At 34.8% G+C, this 24,414-nt stretch overlaps 1 protein-coding gene across 2 annotated transcripts; it reads left to right on the top strand.

The window, feature by feature from the left end:
* Positions 1 to 6,613: 6,613 nt before the first annotated feature.
* On the top strand, positions 6,614 to 23,958 carry LOC145269710 (uncharacterized). Of its 2 annotated transcripts, none has more exons than XM_080125436.1 (2): positions 6,614 to 6,782; positions 20,098 to 23,958. In XM_080125436.1, the coding sequence occupies exon 2, from the start codon at positions 20,187 to 20,189 to the stop codon at positions 21,216 to 21,218; it is 1,032 nt and encodes a 343-aa protein (XP_079981562.1). In that variant the 5' UTR covers positions 6,614 to 6,782; positions 20,098 to 20,186; the 3' UTR covers positions 21,219 to 23,958. The 2 variants fall into 2 exon arrangements, with proteins under 2 accessions (XP_079981562.1, XP_079981561.1); XM_080125435.1 differs by lacking the exon at positions 6,614 to 6,782 and adding an exon at positions 18,739 to 18,810.
* Positions 23,959 to 24,414: the final 456 nt, after the last annotated feature.

Below are 24,414 nucleotides of genomic sequence, written 5' to 3'. Positions count from 1 at the left end.
CAGCCTCCACCTTTGACCGTACCTCCAACCAATTCTTGTCAAGCTGGAGACCCGGTCCGAACCACACGCCGAGGATCCGGACCGGGCCATCTGTCCAGCTGAAGGGCGCAGGGAGGTTTGCGTTGCCACTCCATGCGCCCAACCGCAGTCCTACCGACTTGTTGCGGTTTATCTTGGCCCCTGTAATTCTTTCGTACTGTGTGAGTGCCTCCGACATGACCTCAATGTCTCTGAAGCCCGACACGAAGATCGTGACATCATCGGCGAACACGGATACCTTGGCAGCTGAGCCGCCAGGCAGAGCCATTTCGCGCAGGGCCGAATTTGCCTCCCCATGTCTCAGCTTGCGGAGAAGAGGCTCCAAAGCCAGGACATAAAGCAGGGGCGACAGCGGACAACCCTGACGAACCGACCGAGAGATAACAAAGGGCTTCGAGCGCTTTCCGTTCACTTGCACGACAGCCATGGGCTGTCGATACATTATGGAGATCCACTTGCAAAAGTCCGGTTTAAAACCGGCGGCCTCTAAGACAGATGCCAGGAAACGATGGTCGACCCTATCGAAAGCTTTGGACTGATCTAAGTTTATCAGCGCGGCTTCCGTGTCGTCATCTATTCCCCCCTCTAGGATCATGCGGATCAGGTGCAAGTTGTTCTGAATCGATCTCCCCTTCACAGCGTAGTTCTGTTCCGGTTCAACCAACTCGTCGATAACAACCTGCAGCCGATTCGACAGGACCTTGGCCAAAATCTTCAACTCTGTGTTTAGCAGAGTTATGGGCCTGTAGTCGTCTAACTCTTCCCCTCCATGCCCGTCACCTTTCTTCAGCAATGTGATCACTCCCTTGGTCACCTGCCCTGGGATGGATCCCTGAGCAAACCAATGGTTGAACATATCCGTCAGAAGAGGCAGAAACATGGGCGACAGCCTCAAGTACAGTTCGTATGGCAGACCATCAAGTCCTGGCGATCTGTCACAGCTGACCTGCTTCAGCGCAGTAAAGACCTCCCGCTCCGTCACCCGGCCCTCGCAACTAGCCGCTCTAGCCGCCTCGAGGCGGGGAGAGTCGGCCAAATAGTCGCTAAACTCAAGGACCGGAAGATCAGGCTGCTGCGTAAAACGCTCCTCGAAATGTTCTCGAAACCCCTCGCAGATCTCCCGAGTCGATTCCAGGGTGCGTCCATTCGGATGTTTGATTTTTGCAATGTATTTGTCCGAGCCACGCCTAGAAACCTCACGGCGCACGTCTGCATCAGAATTGACTGCTTCGTTGCCTATCTTTCTAAGCCTAGCTCTAACTACTTGGCCTTCGTAACGCTCGCTAGTCTCGCGTAGAAGGTCCTGCTTAGCTAGTTCCTGACTAACCCTATCACCCTCCCCCGTAGCCTGGGCTAGTTTCTGCTCTAGCTTCTTCTTCGTCTTGGCCTTATCTAGTGCGAGGCGCTGGGCATACTTGACGGAGAAGCTTCTGATCTTGGCTTTGAGACCTAACCACCACTTACTCCCGGTAACCGCCCCCACTAGTGCCTTTTTAATCAATTCTCTTAACTGATCTTGGAAGTCTTGTATCTCCAGAAGGGAGGTGTTTAACTTCCAGTACCCTGCTAACTTAGGCCTATTTCCGAGCTTCAGCCGGGCCATAACTAATTTATGGTCCGTCTGGCCTAGCCAAGTGAACGTGGGACAAGATAAGAAGTCTACTTCGCCTCTCCTAACTAACATCCTGTCCAAATAGGTATTTGGATAGGAGGAAACACTATTGGTCCACGTCCACATCTCCCGCCCTGGATGCTTGAACCGAAACCTGTCGACCAGACCGCATCTAGCAATCAGATCAGCCAGGCTGGACTCGCACCTCTCCGATCCTCTAGCTCCGCCTCCTACCTTATCTATGTCGGGGTCTAAGATGGAATTCCAATCCCCCATTAGCACTACCCGCTTCCGACAATCTACAAACGCGTCAAGCTGACTGAAGAATGAGACCCTCTCACGAGCGGTGCTGGGCGCATGAACCGCAATCACCCGAAACACAGAATCTTTTACGGCAACATCGGCCACAACCAGCCTACCCACCGCATCTCTATGGACAACGTCGACCGTCGCCGACAGGGTACGTTTAACCAGCACGGAAACTCCCTTCCCCCGCGGGCTGCCATATGCTGAGAAAACCTCAAAGTCTCGGGCCAGCACCTGACAGTCCACAGAGGAAACGAAATGCGTCTCCTGAATCGCAGCAACATCCACTCCCAGGGACAAGAGGTCGTGCCGGAGGCGAGCCGCCCGGCCCGATGATCTCAAGCCCCTCGCATTCAGACTAGCCAAATTCAAAGCCATGGTACCTACCTTAAGGTGTGTTACACTCAGCTCCGAAGTCAGCCGGGGAAAGGACACCGACGTTGTGTGCAATGCTCAAAGTGGTCAGGTTTTTCATGTCCTGACCTTCTCTCACAATGCCGCCGACATCCAAAGGGTAAGTCAATTTAAGGGCCCTATAGAGTGACGGATGGACCAACACTGGGACCCTTACCTTGCATTGTTTTGCGAGTTCCTCAAGGGAAGGGTCATTTTTCCTAAACAGTTCAATTCCCGGATCAGCCCCTTCAGCGGCTTCCAGCATTGTCCACACATTGGTTTTGCAGGCCTCAGGAAGCCTGACGAAAGTTGTTAGCCGTGGGGCGTCCGGGAAATTAGAGGGGACATTAACGTCTTTTCCCCCTATCTGTTGGCAGTCCAGCAGAGGTTTTAAATTTTTTCTCTGCCGGTGTGGTAAGCCCATTGCCACAGACAGGGGGTCTACAGAACAAAGTTCCTCTCTCGTTTCGAGGGCGAGAGTCCCTGTTGGAGTGAGTCCGTAAGTGGGAGAATCTGAAGGGTCTCTCCCCCTCCCGGGTTCATTCTTTTCTTTCTGGGATGGCGGCTCAATTTGCATTGGTGTGGGGACGAGTGTCTGTGTGGTGTCTGGTGTTGGTGTTGGTGCGGTGTCTGGTGTTGGTGTGATGTCTGGTGTTGGTGCGGTGTCTGGTGTTGGTATTGGTGCGGTGTCTGGTGTTGGTGTTGGTGCAGTGTCTGGTGTTGGTGCAGTGTCTGGTGTTGGTGCGGTGTCTGATGTTGGTGTTGGTGTTAGTGCGGTGTCTAGTGTTGGTGCAGTATGTGGTATGGGGGTGGAAGTGGGTTGTGTTGTTGTTAGAGGTGGTGTATGCTCACAGGGAGTGGGGGCTGCCTTTTCTTCCCCTTTCCTTTTCTTTTTTATTCTTTTGAATGAACCGGGGAGTGGTGAGGTTGAGTTCCTCTCCCTCTCACTAGCAGATTCATCCTCAGAGGAGCAGTGTTTTCTTCGCTTGATCCCCGTCTCAATTGGTGTGGGGACCGTTGGTTGTTGCTGCTCCTCTAATTGTTGTTTCTCCGGTTGATGCTGTTGCTTTTCTGGTTGCTGCAGCCGTTTTTGTTGCTGCTGTTCTGGCTGTTGCTGTTGCTGCTGTTTTTGTTGTTGCTGCTGTTTTCGTGGCATTGGTTGTGGAATTGGCCGCGGCAGCTGATGTTGTTGCTGCGGCTGGTTCAACGGCTGGTTTGGCTGCTGCTGCTGTGTCTGCTGCCATGGCTGTTGCTGCGGCTGTTGTGGAGGCTGCTGTTGTTGTTGCTGCCTCGGTTGTTGGGTTGGTTGTGGGACGGTGGCAGATGGGATTGTGGGCTTCCGTTTCCGTCTCATTACCGTGATCCATTCCTCCCCTTTGGCCTCCTGCACAGTTTTGGGTTTCCTCGGTGCTGGGGTTGGTGCTCTGGTTGCAGGAGTTGTGACAGCCTGTTTGGACACTGGTGCTGTCTCAGAGGTTGGGACCGCCTTTAGTGTCACTTGAGTAGGAGTTGACCTTTGAGGGCAGCTCTTGGCCATGTGACCCTGTTTTTGGCAGAACCAGCAGTGCGGACGACGCCCCTCCACTACTACTGTCATAGTTGCCTCCTTAAATGTCAGCTGTGCTGGTATCGCCTGGAAGCCTTCTTTCTTTAGCCTCATGGCCACAGTGTAGCTGCCCAAGTGCATGCCGGTTTTCGACCGCACTGGGGTTATTTTTTCCACCTCGCCGAACTGTGTGAAGAAGGATCCCAGGATTTCTGCTGATATTTGCATAGGTACATTGAATACCTGCACCCGGGTCCTTGTCCTGCCCTGGTATTCGGGCTTTAGTTTTGTTCTCCCATACTTAATTTCCTGTAGGGAGAGTCTCTCCGCATCTTCCTTGGTGGGTAGGAGGATGTCCCACATGGCGTAGCTCCTCTGGTACAGGTATAATACCGGGATGTTTAGCTTGTGTAGGAGCCCTGCCATGTCTTCCTTTTTCATCCCTAGGAGGCGGTTTTCCGGCATATCCGAGATGATGAGGGAGAGCACTCTGTCTTCGATTGCCTCCCAAGCGCCTGGCACTGGTTTAATTTCTGCCCCCTCTATGTATTGTCTGTACTTGGTCAAGTACAAGTCTCTATACTCTTGAGGGGACAGTTGCTTCTCTACAGTCTTCCCCCATGCCGACCCTCTTGTTGGTGTTGGATCTTTGGTGAGGTTGGACTGTTTTTGCTGTTCCTTGGCGGAAGGGTTGCTATTTTGAGGGGCATTTCCCTTTCCGCTTTCCTTTGGGACCGACTCTCCCTGCTCTATACTTCTTCCAGACTTCCCTTTTTGGGGAGTCGGCCTCCTGGGGAGCATTGTCCTCTTTATTGTCCTTGGGAGCTTTTGCCCCTTTTGTTTTGGGGAGGTCTAGGCTGTATGCCCCCTCGTTTTCTTGATTTGCTCCCCTTTTGGGGCAGTAGCCCTCCTGGGGAGCACTGTCTCTCTTATCGTCCTTTGAGGCTACTGCCTCTTGATTTTTGTTGTCAGAGCGGGATGCCCTGTCCAACATTGTTTTTTCTCCCCTTTGTGGGGAGTCGCCCTCTTGGGGAGCACCGTCTCCCTTATCGTCCTTTGGGGCTACTGCCTCTTGATTTTTGTTGTCGGAACGGGATGCCCCGTCCAACATTGTTTTTCCTCCCCTTTTTGGGGAGTCGCCCTCTTGGGGAGCTGCTGGTGAGTTTTCTCCCTTCTGAGGGGCGTCCTTTGGTTTAGTGTCCGGGCGGTATGCCCCGTTGCTTTTTGCTTCCCCTGTTGGGGAACCGTCCTCTTGGGGAGCAGTTTTTCTTGTGGTAGCCTCCTGGCTGGGGGTATCTGTATTGGTGGTCCCCGGGCTGGGGGTGTCCATTTTTGAAAAAAGCTCTCTCTTCCCTGTATAAATTCACCAAAATGAGTGACGTGGAGTCGGCGTCCAAATTGGGAGCCGACTTTGGCGCCAAAAAGAAGTGGCGCCAAAGGCGGCAAGAGGGGAGATAGAACTGAGAGAGGGAGTGGGAAGTTAGTGGAGGGAAGAGAGAAAGTGTTTCCGACCCTCCCTCGCGGGAAGGTCGTAAATTATCAGCTCGGATCCCCCCGTGAGGGGGGAGAGCAGAGAAAGACAGACCAAGTGGGGGTGCGGACAGAACGCTACCCAACAAGCTCTCCGGGCACGAGAATGTGTCGCCAGAACAACACTGCCTATCGCTGTGTATGTATCAGAGAACAGATGGTGTTTATTTGCTCCCCCACTGAGCAAATTAGGCACAAGGCCGTTTTTAATGTGAGGTAAAAACCAGCTCCCCAAAAAGGGGGCACTCTGGTTACCAAAAATAATAATTGTCCCAGTATAGAGAGTTTCCCCTCCATTGACTGGTACAAATTATCTTAAGTGCAGCATCTGCCGGAACAGATGGTATTTATTTGCTCCCCCACCGAGCAAATTAGGCACAAGGCCGATTTTTAATGTGAGGAGTGAAGGGAGGGGGAAGGGGAAAAGGGGACCAGCTCCCGAGAAGTGGGAAATGGGGGCTGGTTAAAGGTCAGACATGTGGGGTTGCCCCCACATCTGGTCTTTGCTAGTCATAGCTAGTCATAGCTTGCAGTATCTGCCGGAACAGATACTACACTTTGATCTTGTCCCGAAGGCCAAGAAAAAAGATACTACACTTTGATCTGGGCCTATTCGTGACCAGGTATTTATTTGCTCCCTCACCGAGCAAATTAGGCATAAGGCCGATTTTTAATGTGAGGAGTGAAGGGGAAATGAGGACCAACTCCCCGGGGAGTAGGGGAGCTGGATAGAAACAATTGGTATGAAGGGTTTCTCCTACATTGACCAAAGTCTTATATGTGGGATTGCCCCCACATAGGGTCTTTGCTTGCAGTATCTGCCGGAACAGGTACCCGAAGGCCACGAAGGTGGCCTATTCGTGACCAGACACACACACACACAGACGTTCAGCTTTATATTATAGATATATAAACAATACATAAATATTTTAAAGCAGTTATATTTTTATATTTGATATTTTAAAAAATTTCAAAGCTCTGATGTTTTATTAAAAAAAAAAACAATTCATACATATTTTTATTAGAAAGATTATAATTTTGCTATAAAAGTTCAAATAAAGATTGTTTAAATAAAACTTCTATTTTTATATTTGCTTTAAAAAGAAAAAAAAAGCTAGTGTTGGTCCCCGTACCTTATAATTTTTCTGACGTCACTTCCGCCGAATGGCTTTGTACTCAAAGTCATGCGAACCTTAATGAAATTCAAAATAACGACCTTTGCATTACAAAGGCTTTGCAATATGAGTGTGGATAAAAAAAAAAAAAAACAACAGATTTCGCAAGATGTGAAATGATTTGTTTTTTTAACCGGAAGTCTCATTGAACAACAAGGAGGCGGGCCATTACAATAAGGTAAAATATTGCATGAAAAAGTTAATATAATTATTATTATTTTTATATTAATTAAAGTTTAAAAATGGAACACTTTACTTAGGTTAGTTTTGTTCAAGCTGAAGGGACTTCTATTCTTTCTAGAAGTAAAAGATTCCGAAAGCGGAAATGTCTATTTTCTCATCACTAAACGGCGAGTGTTTACAATATCTAGTACTTGTGAAGTTTACGAACCGTACTATTTTTTTTTAGATAGGATCTAAAAGTTAAATTTAATTTGATGTTATTTTTTGTTGGCTTTCTAAATAATAACGTTATTTTTTCAGCACGGTACCTTCTCTGTTTAATTAACTTATTTAGAAATCCGTGGGTTTGTATTATTGTACACAAAGATTCGAAAAAGTTGTCAAAAAACAAATATATAACAAATAAATGTTACCAAAGGCAAGATAAGTTACTTTTCTACCAAACTGGATATATTTGGGGGGTTTTATTTAATGTAACATGTTTATTCAGCTCGAAAAATATGCAGTGTACAGTGTATGATTTAATAAAATAAATATTAAGTGTAAAGGCAAAATTATGTTTTTTTTAAATAATAGCGACCACAGTTCGCTTTTTCATTTCAGGAAGTTTTTTGGAGCAGAAACATTAGATTTCACCGGCGTAAAACACGCTCGTTATTGATATTGAAAAATAACGTTTGTTTATTATTTTATTTGAAAACATTACGATTTAGGCTTAATTATTTCGAAAGGAAAAACGAAACAGACTTGTTTAAAATATATATTATATTTCACGTATCTGCAGTGAATTTAAACATTCGTTTTATCTTTTTTAATTTGTTTTTCTATTAGGTTGGTGCAAGAAAATAATGGCATATTTTTGACGTTCAAATGAACGTCAAAAACATTATTTTTGCACCAACCTAATATTTCACATAAAATTCTAATTGAAATTTTTATTAAAATATGTTAATACTCCAGTTTTATATTAAAAAAAAAATAGTCCATACAATTTTATTCTACACATTCTTTACGAAACATAACCATGTAAATTTTCAAGTTCTATTTAATAAAAAAATACTTTGCAGAAAATTAGAGTTAAATTTTTATTTCTTTTATTTTCAGGGAGTAATTGTTTTTAAGCAATATTTTTCTTCTAAAATTATAATTTTAAAATCAGATAACCCACAAAGATTAATACGAGTAAATAAGGAAACTGCTTTAAAGGTTTTCCTTATTTGTGCATCTATGTTATTGTGCTAAAATAACTTTATTTAGAAAACAATTCTTAACATGGGGAAGATAGGAGGTTGTGTTGCAACTATTCTGTACTTTCACCTAAAAATTTAATAAACAAAAATTTCATAAAAATTAAATTTAACTTGAAAATACTATTAAAAATAGCATGGTAACATAGGTGCACAAGCACTGGTTTTTCAAACTCTAAACGCTTGTTTAAAATGGCACAGTGACAGCAAGAATGAATCTCTTTATGAGTAAATTCATGTTATCGAAGGAGGAGCTAAGCTAAAAATGTCTAAACTAAACACTACTATGCCTCTGATTTGGTTTTGTCCTCTCTCTTCAATACATCTTATGCAACTCTACAAACTTTTTCATTATTTCTTATAACTAGCGCTTTTAAAGTTTACTGGAATGAAACTGGAAGATAGCCTAAAACAGTTTCCTTCAGTTTTAATCCATTTATTTATTTTACTTTTCAGATTAGAATGTCAGTAAACCCACAACGTTCAGTTTTAACCCGTGGTTCAGAAAATTTGCTGGTCCACCTTGTCATTTGGACGAAACAGCACCTCCAACTTCATGACAAGTCATCCAGTTTAGTTATTTCCTCAAAAACAGTCATCGCCACTTAAAAAATAGTGGGGTTTCTATGTTAATTGCTAAGGAATTAATTAGTATTTGGCAAGTAGTTAATCCACAATTGCGCTTGTTAGGGAACGTTGTATAGGACAGAATGTCAATATATTTTGCTATAAGAGGGCCAAACAGATTGACAGGAAATCTCTTGCAGCAACCAAAGTGAAAAAAAAAATGAAGGAACAGCTAGACAGATTGTTTGATATATTTTCTTGTAGCTGTAAACTTCCTGTCTTGAGAAGTGATGACTTTACAGTAAAGGGCAAGACAGAAAATTGTCAAAATGGTACATAGTCTGTACTTATCCTCCTAACAAGGAGGTAAAATTAATTCTATAGATTCACCTGCAATTATGTTCCTATTTTTGTAGAAAATACAATAATATATTGGTATTTATTATATAATGTTGTTCTATTATTAAGCATTATTGCAATTTTCAGGTTTCACTAGAAGAAGTTCCATTTGGAGCAATTTTTAAATTAATTGATGGAACAAGAAAAAGCCTAACAACATTTACTGGTGCTTTGGGAAAACTTTGTATCAATAATTATCAAGATTTGCCTCAAGTAGAATTCTAAAAAAAAATAGTGTCCCTCCCGATCATCATTATCTGACAGCAGAAGAAACAAATAATTTAAGTGTGAATACCAGAGTCTACTTTTTGAGAGTATGCTGTTGGCATTTCTCAAGAAGTTAAACTAAGTTATGCAGCTTAGAAAATTGGGCCCTTGAATCAAGCAAGATGGCTAACATAAGCCACAAGGTTAATGTGTTTATGGACCAGAGGTGTCTATCCTCAAACACTATGATAAATTAAACATTCTGGTCAAATTTATCATCCATGTGTATGTAGTTAGTTGGTTTGAGATCAAAACCGACAATAATTTTTTTAATCAACAGTATATTTTAATATAATTCAGACAACAAAACAGTTAACTGAAATCCAAATTACTGTTTTAAACAGTTTCAAATATAGCGCTTTTGCACTACTTGGAAAATATAATATCGATGATAAACTCAGATGAATTGGATGTGAGAGAAGAGGGCATTCGAACGATTTTGTCCATTAGGTAAATAAATACTTATCCATTAAATTTTATTAGTTTTCTTAATTTACCCAAACATTAGTCAGTTTCATTCATATTTCATCACAAAAATATGAAAAATAAGTGTTTTCAAATAATTGTTTTTTGTGTTGTTTTTTTCCAAAAATAGTGAACAACTCAAAAAAAAAAAAAAAAGATTGAAAAAGATAACGGCTATTAATTTTGCAGCCAAACATTGGTCAGATTTGATTGATTTTTCTAAAAAAAAGGTTGTATATGGGCAGGAAGCAAGACACAGATACATTATTATAAAGTCATCATGCCAGCAAATTCGACCTTCATTTTTCTTGAAAAGAAATTATACAGAACAATATAGTTCTATTATAACAGTTTATATTGTGTTTAATAAAAAAATTAAAATACATGGTTCTGTAACTTGTATCAAGTTACAGAATTACAATATTGTGTAATACATTTAAACATATCTTTTAAGATTGTAAAATTTAAAATACTTAGTTGCTAATTAGCTTTTTTTACAATATTCGTTTAATCAATGCAGTAAAAGTTTAGATATTTTGCTAGTTGTGATTAATAATTAAAATTATAATTCATGTATTTATTTTTTTTTCAATGTACAGGGTGTTTCAAAAGTCTTGGGAACATTACAACATATTTAAAATCGTTATGTTCCCAAGACTTTTGAAACACCCTGTATTTCATATAAATATATCAATTTTAATTGGATTTTTTATAAAAATAGTGAAATTTCAAAGTCAGTGTTGTGTAAAATGCTATGAAAATGAAGGATTTCTCAGCATTTTTCTACACGATTTTTAAAATCAAATGCTCAATTTTCTGTTCAAGATAGGAATCTTATTTTTGCTGTATGTTCTTATCACATCAAATCGCAACTATCATCACCGGTGCCATGTTGATTTTGTGAAAAAAGTTGCAAATCGACCTGCCCTACTATGACATAGGCGGACATATATTCAGTGGGTTTCTAACAGTATTTTGTGTAATTATTTAGTTTGAACTCATTTTCCCAAACTTACCCTATTCAACAGCGAGCACACCGCCATTTTGCTTTTTCAAATATACCAATAATTTTCCGATGATTTTGGAACCGGTTACATGTTTTAACGTGAGTAAAACCACTAAAAACTTTTGTAGATAGGTAGAAGAGTAACTTATCTTTGATAACATTTATTTGTTTATATATATATATATATATTACCACTTTTTCAAATCTGTGTGTATAGTAACACACACAGAATTATTCTGTACTTTCACCTAACAATGTAATCAAATAACATTTTAATAAAATAAAAATTTAATAAAATAAAAATTTAATAAAATAAAAAGGCTTTAAACAATAATCCTCCAATTCGGATCTGTCAGACTAAAAATCAAACATCATAAAAAAAAAGTATTCGATACAAAATATTTCCAATAAGTTTATTTTTATTTGTTTTTGTTTTCAATAAATCTTAATAGTAAATAAGAAAGCGTTTTGGGAATACTTTGTATTTTTTATGATGTTTGATATTAGTCTGACAGGCGTGCAGCAAGCATTCTATGAGATTGCCTCCCCCCCCCCCGGGCTTCCAAAATCCATGATTTACACTTTTTAAAAAAATGGTTTGGTAAACACCGACCACTCTAATTTTTTTGTTTTTTTGTTTTTTTTTGTTTGTTTTTTTTTTTAGGGGTTTTCAGGGTTGCTGACAATGAATCTGGTATTCAAAGCCATCGCAAATTTACTGTTTGCATGGTATTAACCCCTGGGCCCTGGGACTATTTTGTGCCATTTCACCACTTTCGTTTACGCTATGAAATATACGTTCCTGTGCACGCATGTGTAGTCAAATGATGTTTCACAAGACACATGAATGCATGGTAGACATTTTAAATTACAAGAAATACTTTTCATGAAATAAAAATAATAGTTTTCACATTTAATAGTAAAAATAATGCTATCAGTAAGTTTTCACAAGCAGTTTACAAAAATATATTTTTATGTTTTTCGTTCTTTTGTGGTGGGGTATTCAATTATAGAACTTGTATAGTTTAACAGGTGCTTCTGCAATTTAATTAACTGTATTTCAGTAAGAAATGTGCTGATATTTATCAAGTAGAAGTATAAACCGTACTTCTACTCAGTAAATGTCGGCGCGTTACTAATGGAAAAACAAGTAATTAAATTGCAGAAGCACCTGTTAAACTATACAAGTTCTATAATTAAATACCCCCCCAAAAAGAATGAAAAACATAAAAATGTCTTTGTAAACTGCTTGTGAAAACTTAATTTTTTTGATAAATTAAAAAGTATTAAAAACTACATAAGAACACAAAAAATGAACCATATTCTTTTTTTAAACTTTCTTATTTCAAATGTCCACCAAAAGTTCCTCTGCAATGTGGCTAGTCACTCTACTATGCAAATGCATCATGTAAGAAAACACTACCATGTGCTCACATGTAATGTAAACAAAGGCAGTGAAATGGCGCAAAATAGTTCCAGGGCCCAGGGGTTAATACCATGCAAACGGTAAACTTGCAATCAGTTTGAATATCAGATTCATTGTCAGTGATCTCGAAAACCCCTAAAAAAACTAAATTAGATTGGTCGATGTTCTGTTGTAGTTAAAGTAAACATTTACCAAAACTTTTATCCAAGTAATCTTATCAACTACAAACTTGCAGATTTAAAAAAATATTTGGGGTTTGTATTACAATCCACAGACGTACAAAAAAGTGATCAAAAAGAAGTCACTCCTCTTCCTTTTTGGAAAAGTTTTTACTGTTTTTATGCACTTTAAAATGTTTAATCGGTTCGAAAATAGTACAGCATTTATCGATACATGTAAAAAAGACAAATGGCGGCGAGCTGACTGTTAAATATGTGAAGTTTGGAAAAATGAGTTAAAACTAAAAGATTATATAAAATACTGTTAGAAACCCACCCAATATATATGACTGTGAAATATATTGAGTGGGTTTCTAACAGTATTTTGTATAACTTTTTAGTTTGAACTCATTTTATCAAACTTTACATATTTAAAAGTCTGCTAGCCGCCATTTGCCTTTTTCACATATATTGATAAAAACTGTATGATTTTTCGAACCAATTAAATATTTTAAACTGAGTAAAACCACTAAAATCTTTTTCAGGTAGAAAAGTAACTTATCTTGCCTTTGGTAACATTTATTTGTTATATTTTTTAATTTTTGACCACTTTTTTGTATGTCTGTTCATTGTAATACAAACACAAAAGTTTTTGGATTTTATCGTCGGGGGATCAGTTTTCAATTATAATGCTCTACTAATTTGAACACCCACTTTGTGACCATCATCGAGAAAAAAAAGAGGTGACTCTTATGTGACCGGTAAACAATCTCATCTAAAAAAGAGGTTATAAAGGGAACTTTCTTAAGCATGTCCTCTTTCTAGATTTACCTTTCTCTCTCCTTTTCAATTCAAGACTCACCTATAAAATGCCAACTTTTATAGGTTTTTCGGTATGCTGAAAATGAATATCACAGTACTGTCCTATTTTAGCATCATAAGAAATTTCCAAAAATATTTAATTCAAACAAAAATTTGGGATACAAAGTTTATTTGCATAAAAATATAAAACACGTTTTGCTTATAGCTAAAAACATTTGACAATTCAGTAGGTCTGACTTTTAGTATTTTCAGAATTTCAACAAATCAATTCTTTGAACATGTTATAAATAATATTTTGGGGTAGTTTAAATTAAATTAGTTTTAATACAACATTATTTTAAATGATTATAGTTACATTTTTTTTTAGACAGAAATATTCACCGGTCATATGAGAAAGTCACCCTTTTTTCCTGATGATGGTCACAAAGTAGGTGTCCAATTAGCAGAATGTTATAATTGAAAATTGATCCCCAACCACAAAAGGTCATAAAAAATTTTTTTTCAAAATTCTTCTTTAAATCTTCTGTAAGTTTTGTCTTTAATAAGTGTAATTTTAAATAAGTACCAGTTTCAACTTTAAATTTTATAGTATTTTTGTTTATTAGATTGTTAGCTGAAAGTACAGAATAGTTTTTTTTAAAGCCTTCTATGTTAAGAATAACTTTCTAAATTCAAATGCTATTATTTCAGCACATTCCATAAACTGCAAGTACAATATTTTGAATCAATACCTTCTGAGTCTTGTAAATTCAACGTATTCAAAATGCTGTTTATTTTACTCAAAGTGAAACCTTGAAGCTGTAGATGTAACAAATCTGAAATTACACAGAATAATAGTCTATAACTGTCAGCAATTGGTTGAAAATTTGTATATTTTCAAAAGTTATATTTTTATTAACTGTATTTTAAATAGTTATATTTTTAATAGTTATATTTTGCATAATTATATTTTCAACAGTTATATTTTTTATAGTTTATTAATTATATTTTAATAGCTATATTTTTTTATAGTCATATTTTAATAGTTTTATGTTTAATAGTTATATTTTGATTAATTATATTTTTCAAAGTTATTTTTATTAGTTATGGTTTTATTAGTCATAACTTTAAAGTTATATTTTTAATAGTTATAATTTTAATAGTTACATTTTATAGCTCCATTTTTATCAATTAGATTCTTAATAGTGATATTTTTATTAGTTTTATTTTATAGTTATATTTTTAATAGTTATATTTTGATAATTATATTTTCATTAGTTATATTTTAAATGGTAATATTTTTATTAGTTATATTTTTAATAGTTATTTTAAATAGTTATATTTTTATTAATCATATTTTTAATAGTTATATTTTTAGTAGTTACATTTTTAGTAGTTAAATTTTCGTAGTTATATTTTTAATAGTTATATTTTAAACAGTTGCATTTTAATAGTCGTGCTTTTAATAGTTATATTTTTATTAATTATATCTTTAATAGTTGTATTTTAATAGTTATATTTTTATTAATTATATTTTAATGGTTTTATTTTTATTCATTATATTTTTAATGGTTATATTTTATTCATTATATTTTAATAGTTATATTTTCTTACTATATTTTAAATGGTTATATTTTTAATAGTTATATTTTTATTAATTATATTTTTAATAGTTATATTTTATTAACTATATTTTAAATGGTTATATTTTAAATGGTTATATTTTTAATAGTTATATTTTTATTAATTATATTTTTAATGGTTATATTTTTAATAGTTATATTTTTATTAATTATATTTTTAATAGTTATATTTGGATTAATTATATTTTTAATGGTTATATTTTTAATAGTTATATTTTTATTAATTATATTTTTAATAGTAATATTTTTATTAATCATATTTTTAAAAGTTATATTTTCATTAATTATATTTTTAATAGTTATATTTTTAAAAGTTGTATTTTATAATAGTTATATTTTGAATAATCATATTTTATAATAGTTATATTTTATTTGTTGTATTTTTAATACTTATATTTTATACTAATATTTCACATAAAATTCTATTTGAAATTTTTATTAAAATATGGTAATACTCCTGTTTTATATTAAAACAACAACAAAAATGTAGTCCATACAATTTTATTCTACACATTGTTTATGAAACAACTACGTAAATTTTCAAGTTTTTCTACTTAATAAAAAATACTTTGCAGAAAATTAGTGTCAAATTTTAATTTCTTTGATTTTTAGGGAGTAATTGTTTTTAAGCAGTGTTTTTCTTCAAAAATTATAGTTTTAAAATCAGATAACCCACAAAGATTAATACAAGTAAATAAGGAAACTCCTTTAAAGGTTTTTCGTTATGTGTGCATTGTGCTAAAATAACTTTGTTATTTAGAAAGCTATTCTTAATATGGGAAGGAGGTTGTATTGTAACTATTCTGTATTTTCACCTAAAAATTTAATAAACAAAAATTTCATAAAAATGAAATTTAACTTGAAAATACTATTAAAAATAGCATAAATGCACAAGCACTGGTTTTTCAAACTCTAAACTTTAAACACTCGTTTAAAATGGCACAGCTACAGCAAGAATGAATCTCTTTATGGATAAATTCATGTTATCGAAGGCGGAGCTAAAATCTGCTAAAAATGTCTAAACTAAACACTACTATGCCTCTGATTTGGTTTTGTCCTCTCTCTTCAATACATCTTATGCAACTCTACAAACTTTTTCATTATTTCTGATTACTACACTTATTTTTTTACATATGAAACTGGAAGATAGCCTAAAACAGTTTCCTTCAGTTATAATCCATTTATTTATTTTACTTTTCAGATTAGAATGTCAGTAAAAGCACGATGTTCAGTTTTAAACCGTGGTTCACAAAATTTGCTGGTCCACCTTGTCATTTGGATGAAACAGCACCCTCAACTTCACGACAAGTCATTCAGTTTAGTTATTTTCTCAAAAACAGTTATCGCCACTTACAAAATATTGAGATTTCTAAGTTAATTGCCAAGGAAATAATTAGTATTCGGCAAGCAGTCAATCTTTGGGGAAACTTTGTATCAATAATTATCAAGATTTGCCTCAAGTAGAATTCCAAAACATTAGTGTCCCTCCCGATCATCATTATCTGACAGCAGAAGAAACAAATAATTTAAGTGTGAAGACCAGAGGCTACTTTTTGAGTATACTGTTGGCATTTCTTGTGGATAAGTTAACTTAGAAAATTGGGCCCTTGAATCAAGGAATATGGTTAACATAAGCCACAAGATTAATGTGTTTATGGACTAGAGTTGTCTATCCTCAAACACTATGATAAATTAAACATTTTGGTTAAAATCGTCCAAGTGTATGCAGTTAGTTGGCATGAGATCAAAACCGACAATATTTTTTTTTAACCAACAACAATATATTTTAATATGATTCAGAGAACAAAACAGTTAACTGAAATCCAAATTACTGTTTTAAACAGTTCAAGATATAGTGCTTTTGCACTACTTCTGGAAAATATAATATCGATGATAAACTCAGATGAATTGGATGTGAGAGAAGAGGGCATTCAAACGATTTTGTCCATTAGGTAAATAAATACTTATCCATTAAATTTTCTTAGTTTTCTCAATTTACGAAAACAATAGTTAGTTTTATTCGTATTACATCGCAAAAATATAAAAAAATGAGTGTTTTCAAATAATTTTTTTTGTGTTGTTTTTTTCAGAAATAGTGAACAACTAAAAAAAAAAAAAAATGAAAAGATTACTGCTATCAATTTTGCAGCCACTCACTGGTCAAATTTAATTGATTTTTCTCAAAAAGTTGTATATGGGCAGGAAGCAAGACATAGACACATTATTACAAAGTCATCGTGCCAGCAAATTAGACCTTCATTTTCCTCGAAAGGAAAGTATACAAAGCAATTTAATTCTATTATAACAGTTTATATTATTGCATTTAATAAAAAATTAAAATACATGGTTCTGTAACTTGTATCAAGTTGTTATATTGTGTAATACATCTCCACATATCTTTTTGAATTGTGAAATTTTAAAGAGTTGTTAATTAGCGTTTTTTACAATTTTTGTTTAATCAATGCAGTAAAAGTTGAGATATTTTGCTAGGTGTGGTTCATAATTAAAATTATAATTCATGTATATACTTTTCTTTCTATGTATTTCATATAAATATATCATTTTTAATTGAATATTTTATAAAAATAGTGAGATTTCAAAGTCCGTGTTGTGAAAAATGCTATGAAAATGAAGGCTTTTTCAGCATTTTTCTACACGATTTTTAAAATTAAATACTCAATTTTCTGTTCAAGATAGGAATCTTATTTTTGGTATATGTTCTTATCACATCAAATCCCAACTATCATCACCAGTGCCATGTTGATTTTCTGAAAAAAGTTGCAAATCGACTTGCCCTATTGCCCGGGTGTTTGGAGGTGTATGTTGAGCAAAAAAAAAAAAGCAGTCAATTTTTTTTAACTCTGACCCCTATTATTGCCCCTTAACATCAAGTTATTATCAATCAATCAAGTTATTAAGTTAGATCCATGTCCAAGGAACCTACATCTAAAATTTAAATTGTTTATACTCAAAATTGGCGAAGGAGTTTGGTAGAGTTCTCAAAGATCATATCGTTGAACTTTGACCCCTTAACAGCCAAATTTCTGGCTGGAAACAGATTACAAAGGTTTTCCCAAATCTCAGTACCCTGTATATCAAATTTCGAGTCTGTAAACTGAAAATTGACAGAGCTATTGTGTAGGGAAATGTACACAGACAGACAGACAGACATGTTCACTTTTATAGATATATAGATAGATATATGATTTTAGGTAACTTTTAGGGATAGTTGGTTTGAGTTCAGGTTAGACCAATTGCAAAATTTTCTATTAATGTTATTTTATATTTGTATTTTGTTTGTGATTTATTAAATACTAGCAGGGAAACCCAATGTTGCCTGGGATTGAATGATAATGAATGAATGTTTCACAATCCCATATTTTTATTGTCATCAAAATTGGTGAAATTGCCCATGCTTTGTCATATTTGTGAATTTGCCCATGCTTTGTCATAGCGACTTTGTCCACAATGCATTATAGTCGAAATTGCACTGTAGAGAACCTGCTGTTGATTTTATGAAATTATTTTTATATATAATGGCTTGCATTAAAGCTTAAAATGCAAAATCAAGTATTATGGCTTAATTTGTACTCAGAACAGAAACATTCATTTCGAACAAGCCCCTGTCATATTAAAGAATGTACTGTTGATTTTTATATGCCAGGCTTTTCTGCTTGCTTAGTAATAAAACTTCTAAAATGCACTTGTGATGTTAGGCTGTATAAGGTGTGAACTTTGCTCGAAATCACCTGTTCATTCTCTCATCAGAATTTTTCGATTATCGATACTTATTGAAGATATTCTGATACAAAACCTATCTAAGAACACTGCCAGATACATAGAGTACACTTGTGTGAAATTTAATAAAAATTGGTCTGGGTGTATTGAAGTTCATAGTAGACAAACTCATACACACACACAAGCAGACAAAGTTCCTTTTATATAATAGTAGAAATAATTGTGTTTCTTTGTATTTCTTTTAGATATTATTTGGAGGATTTATCCCGAATTAAGTTGGACAAGATGAACAGTCATTAAAATAAGGTACACGTTTTTTGAGAAATTTTAAAATTGATATTTAGAGTGACACCCTGCATTAAAAATGTCAAAAAATTCTCTGGTTGTGATCAAAAACCTGTGAACGATCTTTTATTTGTAGTTTTCCCAGTTAGTTGATGCGACATGGCAAAACTGAAACAGAATTTACATAGATTTCATAAAATGTTTCAGTATATTTATAATAGTGTTTTATAATATTTATAATAGTGTTTTAGTATATTTATAATAGTGTTTTATAATATAATAGTGTTTCAGTATATTTATAATAGTGTTTTAGTATATTTATAATAGTGTTTTATATTTATAATAGTGTTTTATAATATTTATGATAGTGTTTTAGTATATTTATAATAGTGTTTTATAATATAATAGTGTTTCAGTATATTTATAATAGTGTTTTAGTATATTTATAATAGTGTTTTAGTATATTTATAATAGTGTTTTATAATATTTATGATAGTGTTTTAGTATATTTATAATAGTGTTTTATAATATAATAGTGTTTCAGTATATTTATAATATTTATTATAGTGTGGTTTTAAATAGTTTGATCATATATTTATTGTAGTATTTAAGTATGTTATAGTGTTTTATATTGATTATAGTGTTTCAGTATATTATAATGCTTTATAATATTTATTATAGTGTGATCATAAATAGTTTGATTGTATAATATTTATATTATTTAAGTATATTTATTATAGTGTTTTATATTTATTATAGTGTATTTATAGTGTTTTATAATCTTTATGATAGTGTTTCAGTATATTGTAGTGTTTAATATTCATTATAGCGTTTTATAATATTTCTTATAGTGTTTTGTAATATTTATTATAGTGTTTTAGTATATTTATAATAGTGTTTTATAATATAATAGTGTTTCAGTATATTTGTAATATTCATAATATTTATTATAGTGTTTCAGTATATTTATAATATAGTGTTTCAGTATATTTATTAAAGTGTTTTATAATAATTATAACATTTTATATTATAGTTTATATAATATTTATCATAGTGTGGTCGTAAATAGTTTGATCGTATATTTATTGTAGTACTTAAGTATATTATAGTGTTTTATATTTATTATAGTGTTTTAGTGTATTTATAGTGTTTTATAATCTTTATGATAGTGTTTCATTATATTATAATGTTTAATATTCATTATAGCGTTTTATATTATTCATTATAGTGTTTTATAATATTTATAATAGTGTTTTATAATGTTAATAATAGTATTTCATAAAGTAAACGTCCTTTATTTATTCACAGGAACAACGGATCAAAATCAAAGAAATAAATATAAGACATTGAAAATTTGTTTTTGAAAAGAAATTACAGAAAAGATATATTTACGAATAATGATGCAAAGAGCCAAGATAGCAAAACCTTACGCTTGCAAGTTATGCAATGCCTCATTTTTATATCCATCAAAACTGAAACTACACATGCAACGACATGCCGGTGTAAAACCACATCCTTGTGAATTTTGTGATGCAACATTCACTGACAAATCGACGGCCAAGATCCACATGCGGACTCACACGGGCGAAAAGCCCCATGCATGTGACATATGCCATGCATCGTTTTCAGACCGATCAACATTAAAAAAACATGGCCGAACACACAGCGGAGAGAAACCATATTCATGTGAAGTTTGTGGCAATTGTTTCTCAGACACATCAACGTTAAAAAGGCACATTCAAACACATACTGGTGAAAAGCCATTTTGTTGTGACATATGCGATGCTGCGTTTTCACGAAAGTCGAATTTGCAGCTGCACATTCGGTCACACACTGGGGAGAGACCGTTTTGTTGCGAAGTTTGTGGGTCTGGATTTTCAGGCAAATCTGATCTAAAAATTCACATGAGAACTCATACTGGAGAAAAGCCATATTCATGCGGAGTTTGTGGTCAGGCGTTTACAGAGAGGTCGACCCTGATCACGCATATGCGAAGACACACTGGAGAGAAACCTTATGAATGTCACGTTTGCGGGTCTGCATTTTCACAAAGTTCGATTTTAAAAACACACATGAAAATCCACACCGGAGAGAAGCATCACTCGTGCGAAGTATGTGGTTCAGCTTTTTCAGAAAAAGCGTACTTGAAGAACCACATGCGTGTACACACTGGAGAGAAACCTTTTTCTTGTGAGTTGTGCGGTGTAGCATTTGCGCGCAAGTCCAATTTACGGAATCATCGGAAGACGCACAGCGGAGAAAAGCCCCATTCTTGTGACGTGTGTGGCTCCGGGTTTGCAAGACGATATGATTTAAAAATCCACATGCGACGTCACACTGGAGAAAAACCTCACGTTTGTGAAATGTGTGATGCGGACTTTGTAAAGGGATCTGATTTAAAAGCACACATGCGTAAACATTTGAAATAAAAGTATTCACTGCTCAAATATGTATCACCAGCTCCTGGTGTCTTATACAAGAAATGGGGCCTTTTTTTTCCAAGTGATGTTGCCTAAAGTAACAGCACTATGCTGGATACTCTACCAGACTAGATGAATTCTTGTCCTGGAATTGAGGAAGATATACTATCCAAATGTTAGCCAAAAATGTTAGCCCAATAATTTGCATACATATCGAATACAGCAACAAGTTCTTGAGAATAGAGAAGTATACATATGCGTACACATTCAATATAAAAATATACATTTTTCCAAGTGGTGGTGTCTATTGTAATAGCACTATGCTAGATACTCCACCAGACTAGATGAATTCTTGTCCTGGAATCCAATTAGACAAGGAAACGACAAGGAAGTATTACTATAACATACTGACAGAATATTTGGGTGAGAAAGCCGAATTTAATGCAATACCCAAATACTGATGTATCTCATAAAAATAAACTATTTGCCCTAAGAAAAGGGTTCCTTGATTTATGAGTACTTTGAACAAAGTAAGATTAAAGAAAATGGCAATTAAATTTTTGTATTCTTTTCTGCGTCTCATTTTAACATCTGCCTCAATACGAAAATATAGATTAAAAATCCATGCACGATAATTAGCATACATATGAAATGCAGCATCAAGTCCTGGAAACACAGACATACATACATGCGTGCACATTCATAATAAAAGTATTCACAGTCCAAATATGTATCGCTAGCTCATGGTAGCTTATACAAGGAACAGGACACCTTTTCAAAGTGGTGTTGCCTATAATAACAGCACTACGCTGGATACTCCGACAGACTAGATGAATTCTTGTCCTGGAATCCAGTAAGACAAAGAGACAACAAGGAAAGTATACTATCACATAGTACCTATTTACTATGCCTCCCCACGGGACAGAGTTAGACACCAGGGTCGTTTTTTAATGTGGAGAAAAGGTACAAAAATAAAAAAAATTGTCTCAGTCGTGAAGGACTGATCATCCACCGAAAGAGAACAAGAAATTGAAGTGCAGCATCTGAAGAACAGATACTACACTTTGATCTTGACCAAAAGACATAGTAACACTCAATGTTTGAAAGGGGATACGTATCTTATATAGAGATCAAATGTTAGCTCCAAGAAGTGGCTCCTTGATCCATGAGTACTTCGACCAAAATAAAATGAAAGAAGTGATTTTATTTTTATATTCTTTTCTGAATCTCATTTTCAAATTTGGCTCAACAAGAAAATATAATTTAAAAATCCATGCACGATAGTTTTCATGCATATCAAATACAGCAGCAGGTCTTGCGAACACACAAGTATAGAGTGTGAGTCACTTGACATCTAGTTTTAAGGTTCAGCTGAGCAACACCTACTATATAATGCGACACAATCAAGAGTGCAAATATCTCCACCGATCGATCTGTAAAAACTTAATATCAAATGCAGCAGCAAGTCTTGGGAACAACATCACAAAACAAGAGCCAGCTGAATAACTTCCATCACAAAATTGGTCAAAGATTTTGGATAAGACTGTCTTACAAATCAGACAGAATCAAAAACAAGCCTGCTACAGAAATAGCCCAAAAGGTTGCAATGAAATACGCCTGGAGCTTCCATTACAAAAAAATGGAAGGACTGTATTGATAAGACTGCCTAAAAATGAGAGGTTCTACCACAGAGGTACTGAGTGTGAGCCACTTGACATCTAACTGTACAATTCTGTTGGGGGATGGCTACTATACAATCGAGTGTGTAAATGTATCCACTGTGAACAACATCACAAAACAAGAGCCAGCAGAAGAACTTCCATCACAAAATTGATCAAAATGAGACAGAATCAAAAAACAAGCCTGCTACAATAATAGCCCAAAAGACACGCAATGAAATACACCTGGAGCTTCCATTACAAAAAATTAGAAGGACTGTATTGATAAGAAAAGGCTTCATAGATTGCCTAAAAAGAGGATTGCTTCATTATAATCAGGAGAAAATTATATGACTGTCAAAGATCAAGGTTTGATGACCAAGGCTTTTAAAAGATGAGTTGTCTTAGCAATGACAAGTGCAGGTTCTGCCACAGGAGCAGAGAGTGTGAGCCACCTGACATCCAGCTGGTAGATGGCTACAATACAATGTGACATGGTCGCGTGTGCAAATATCTCCACTGAACCACTTGTAAAAATTTGAATATCGAATGTAGCAACAAGTCCTCTGAACATATACCAGAAAAACGGTTTGAATTGTGTCATTTTAAATTAACCGTTAAAGAAAAGTGTGATCGTATTCTGAACATCAGCTAGTGACGTTTTAAGAAATTGCGAGATAAAAGGAAGGCAGGGGGGATCTGTAAAGAAAATATAATGGTTGAGTCTATGCTGTCTTTAAGATAAACTTATTAGATATAATAAACATTTATGGACGAGAAAAGCTATTATTAAATGAAACAATCAGAAACGTAGATTCCATAAACAAAGCTTCTTTCTTAGAACTGCACGCCTGTGTAACTGTCTTCCATTTTCCTGCTTTCCAGCTGACTACGATCTGATTGTCTTCAAGTCCAACATAAACAAGTTCTTAATGAGCCGTTCCACTTAACAAATATACCGAATTTCCATTACTAACGATTACTATATTGTCCAATTGACCACTGTACATGCTTAAACCTTATCCTCGAGTGGTCTCTGGGCCTTGATAATTGGTGATTCCTATGTAAAATAAAAAATCATACATCATTCACCATGACTAATCACTACAGCTCTGTACCTCAAAAACAGCTATCAAATCTGATATTATGATATGGCATAAGAAGGAAAGAGTAGCAACCTTACTAGAAGATTTTATTTTATTGCATGATATAAAAAATAATATGTTTATTTTTATTTAAAAAAAAATGAATACTACCTTTTTAATTTTGAATTTGTTTTTAGTTTATAAGACTATACCACTTTATGTAAGATTTACTTATTTTAAAAATATGTTTTTAGAAAAATAGAATAAATATTTTTTGTACGAATGTTTTTTCTGTAGTGTTAAGATATATATTAAAAAAAATTTATTTTACAAACATAATACATGCAGATTTAATGTAAAACGTTGCCAAAGTAATTTTTTAAAACTCTGCAACGCCAGTACAAAAAATAATCAAGTTTTACTTCTCTTTTTAAAAAATATTAAAAAAATAAATAAAAATGT

Source organism: Euprymna scolopes, chromosome 45 (genome assembly GCF_053919585.1).
Source record: "Euprymna scolopes isolate OS-2025 chromosome 45, ASM5391958v1, whole genome shotgun sequence".
Taxonomy (NCBI): domain Eukaryota; kingdom Metazoa; phylum Mollusca; class Cephalopoda; order Sepiida; family Sepiolidae; genus Euprymna; species Euprymna scolopes.
The sequence above is the reverse complement of the archived record's forward strand: the minus strand, read 5'-3'. Positions and strand labels throughout refer to the sequence as shown.

Coding starts and splice junctions, on each gene's coding strand:
- LOC145269710 (XM_080125436.1), top strand. CDS start 20,187: ATGATGCAAAGAGCCAAGATAGCAAAACCTTACGCTTGCAAGTTATGC.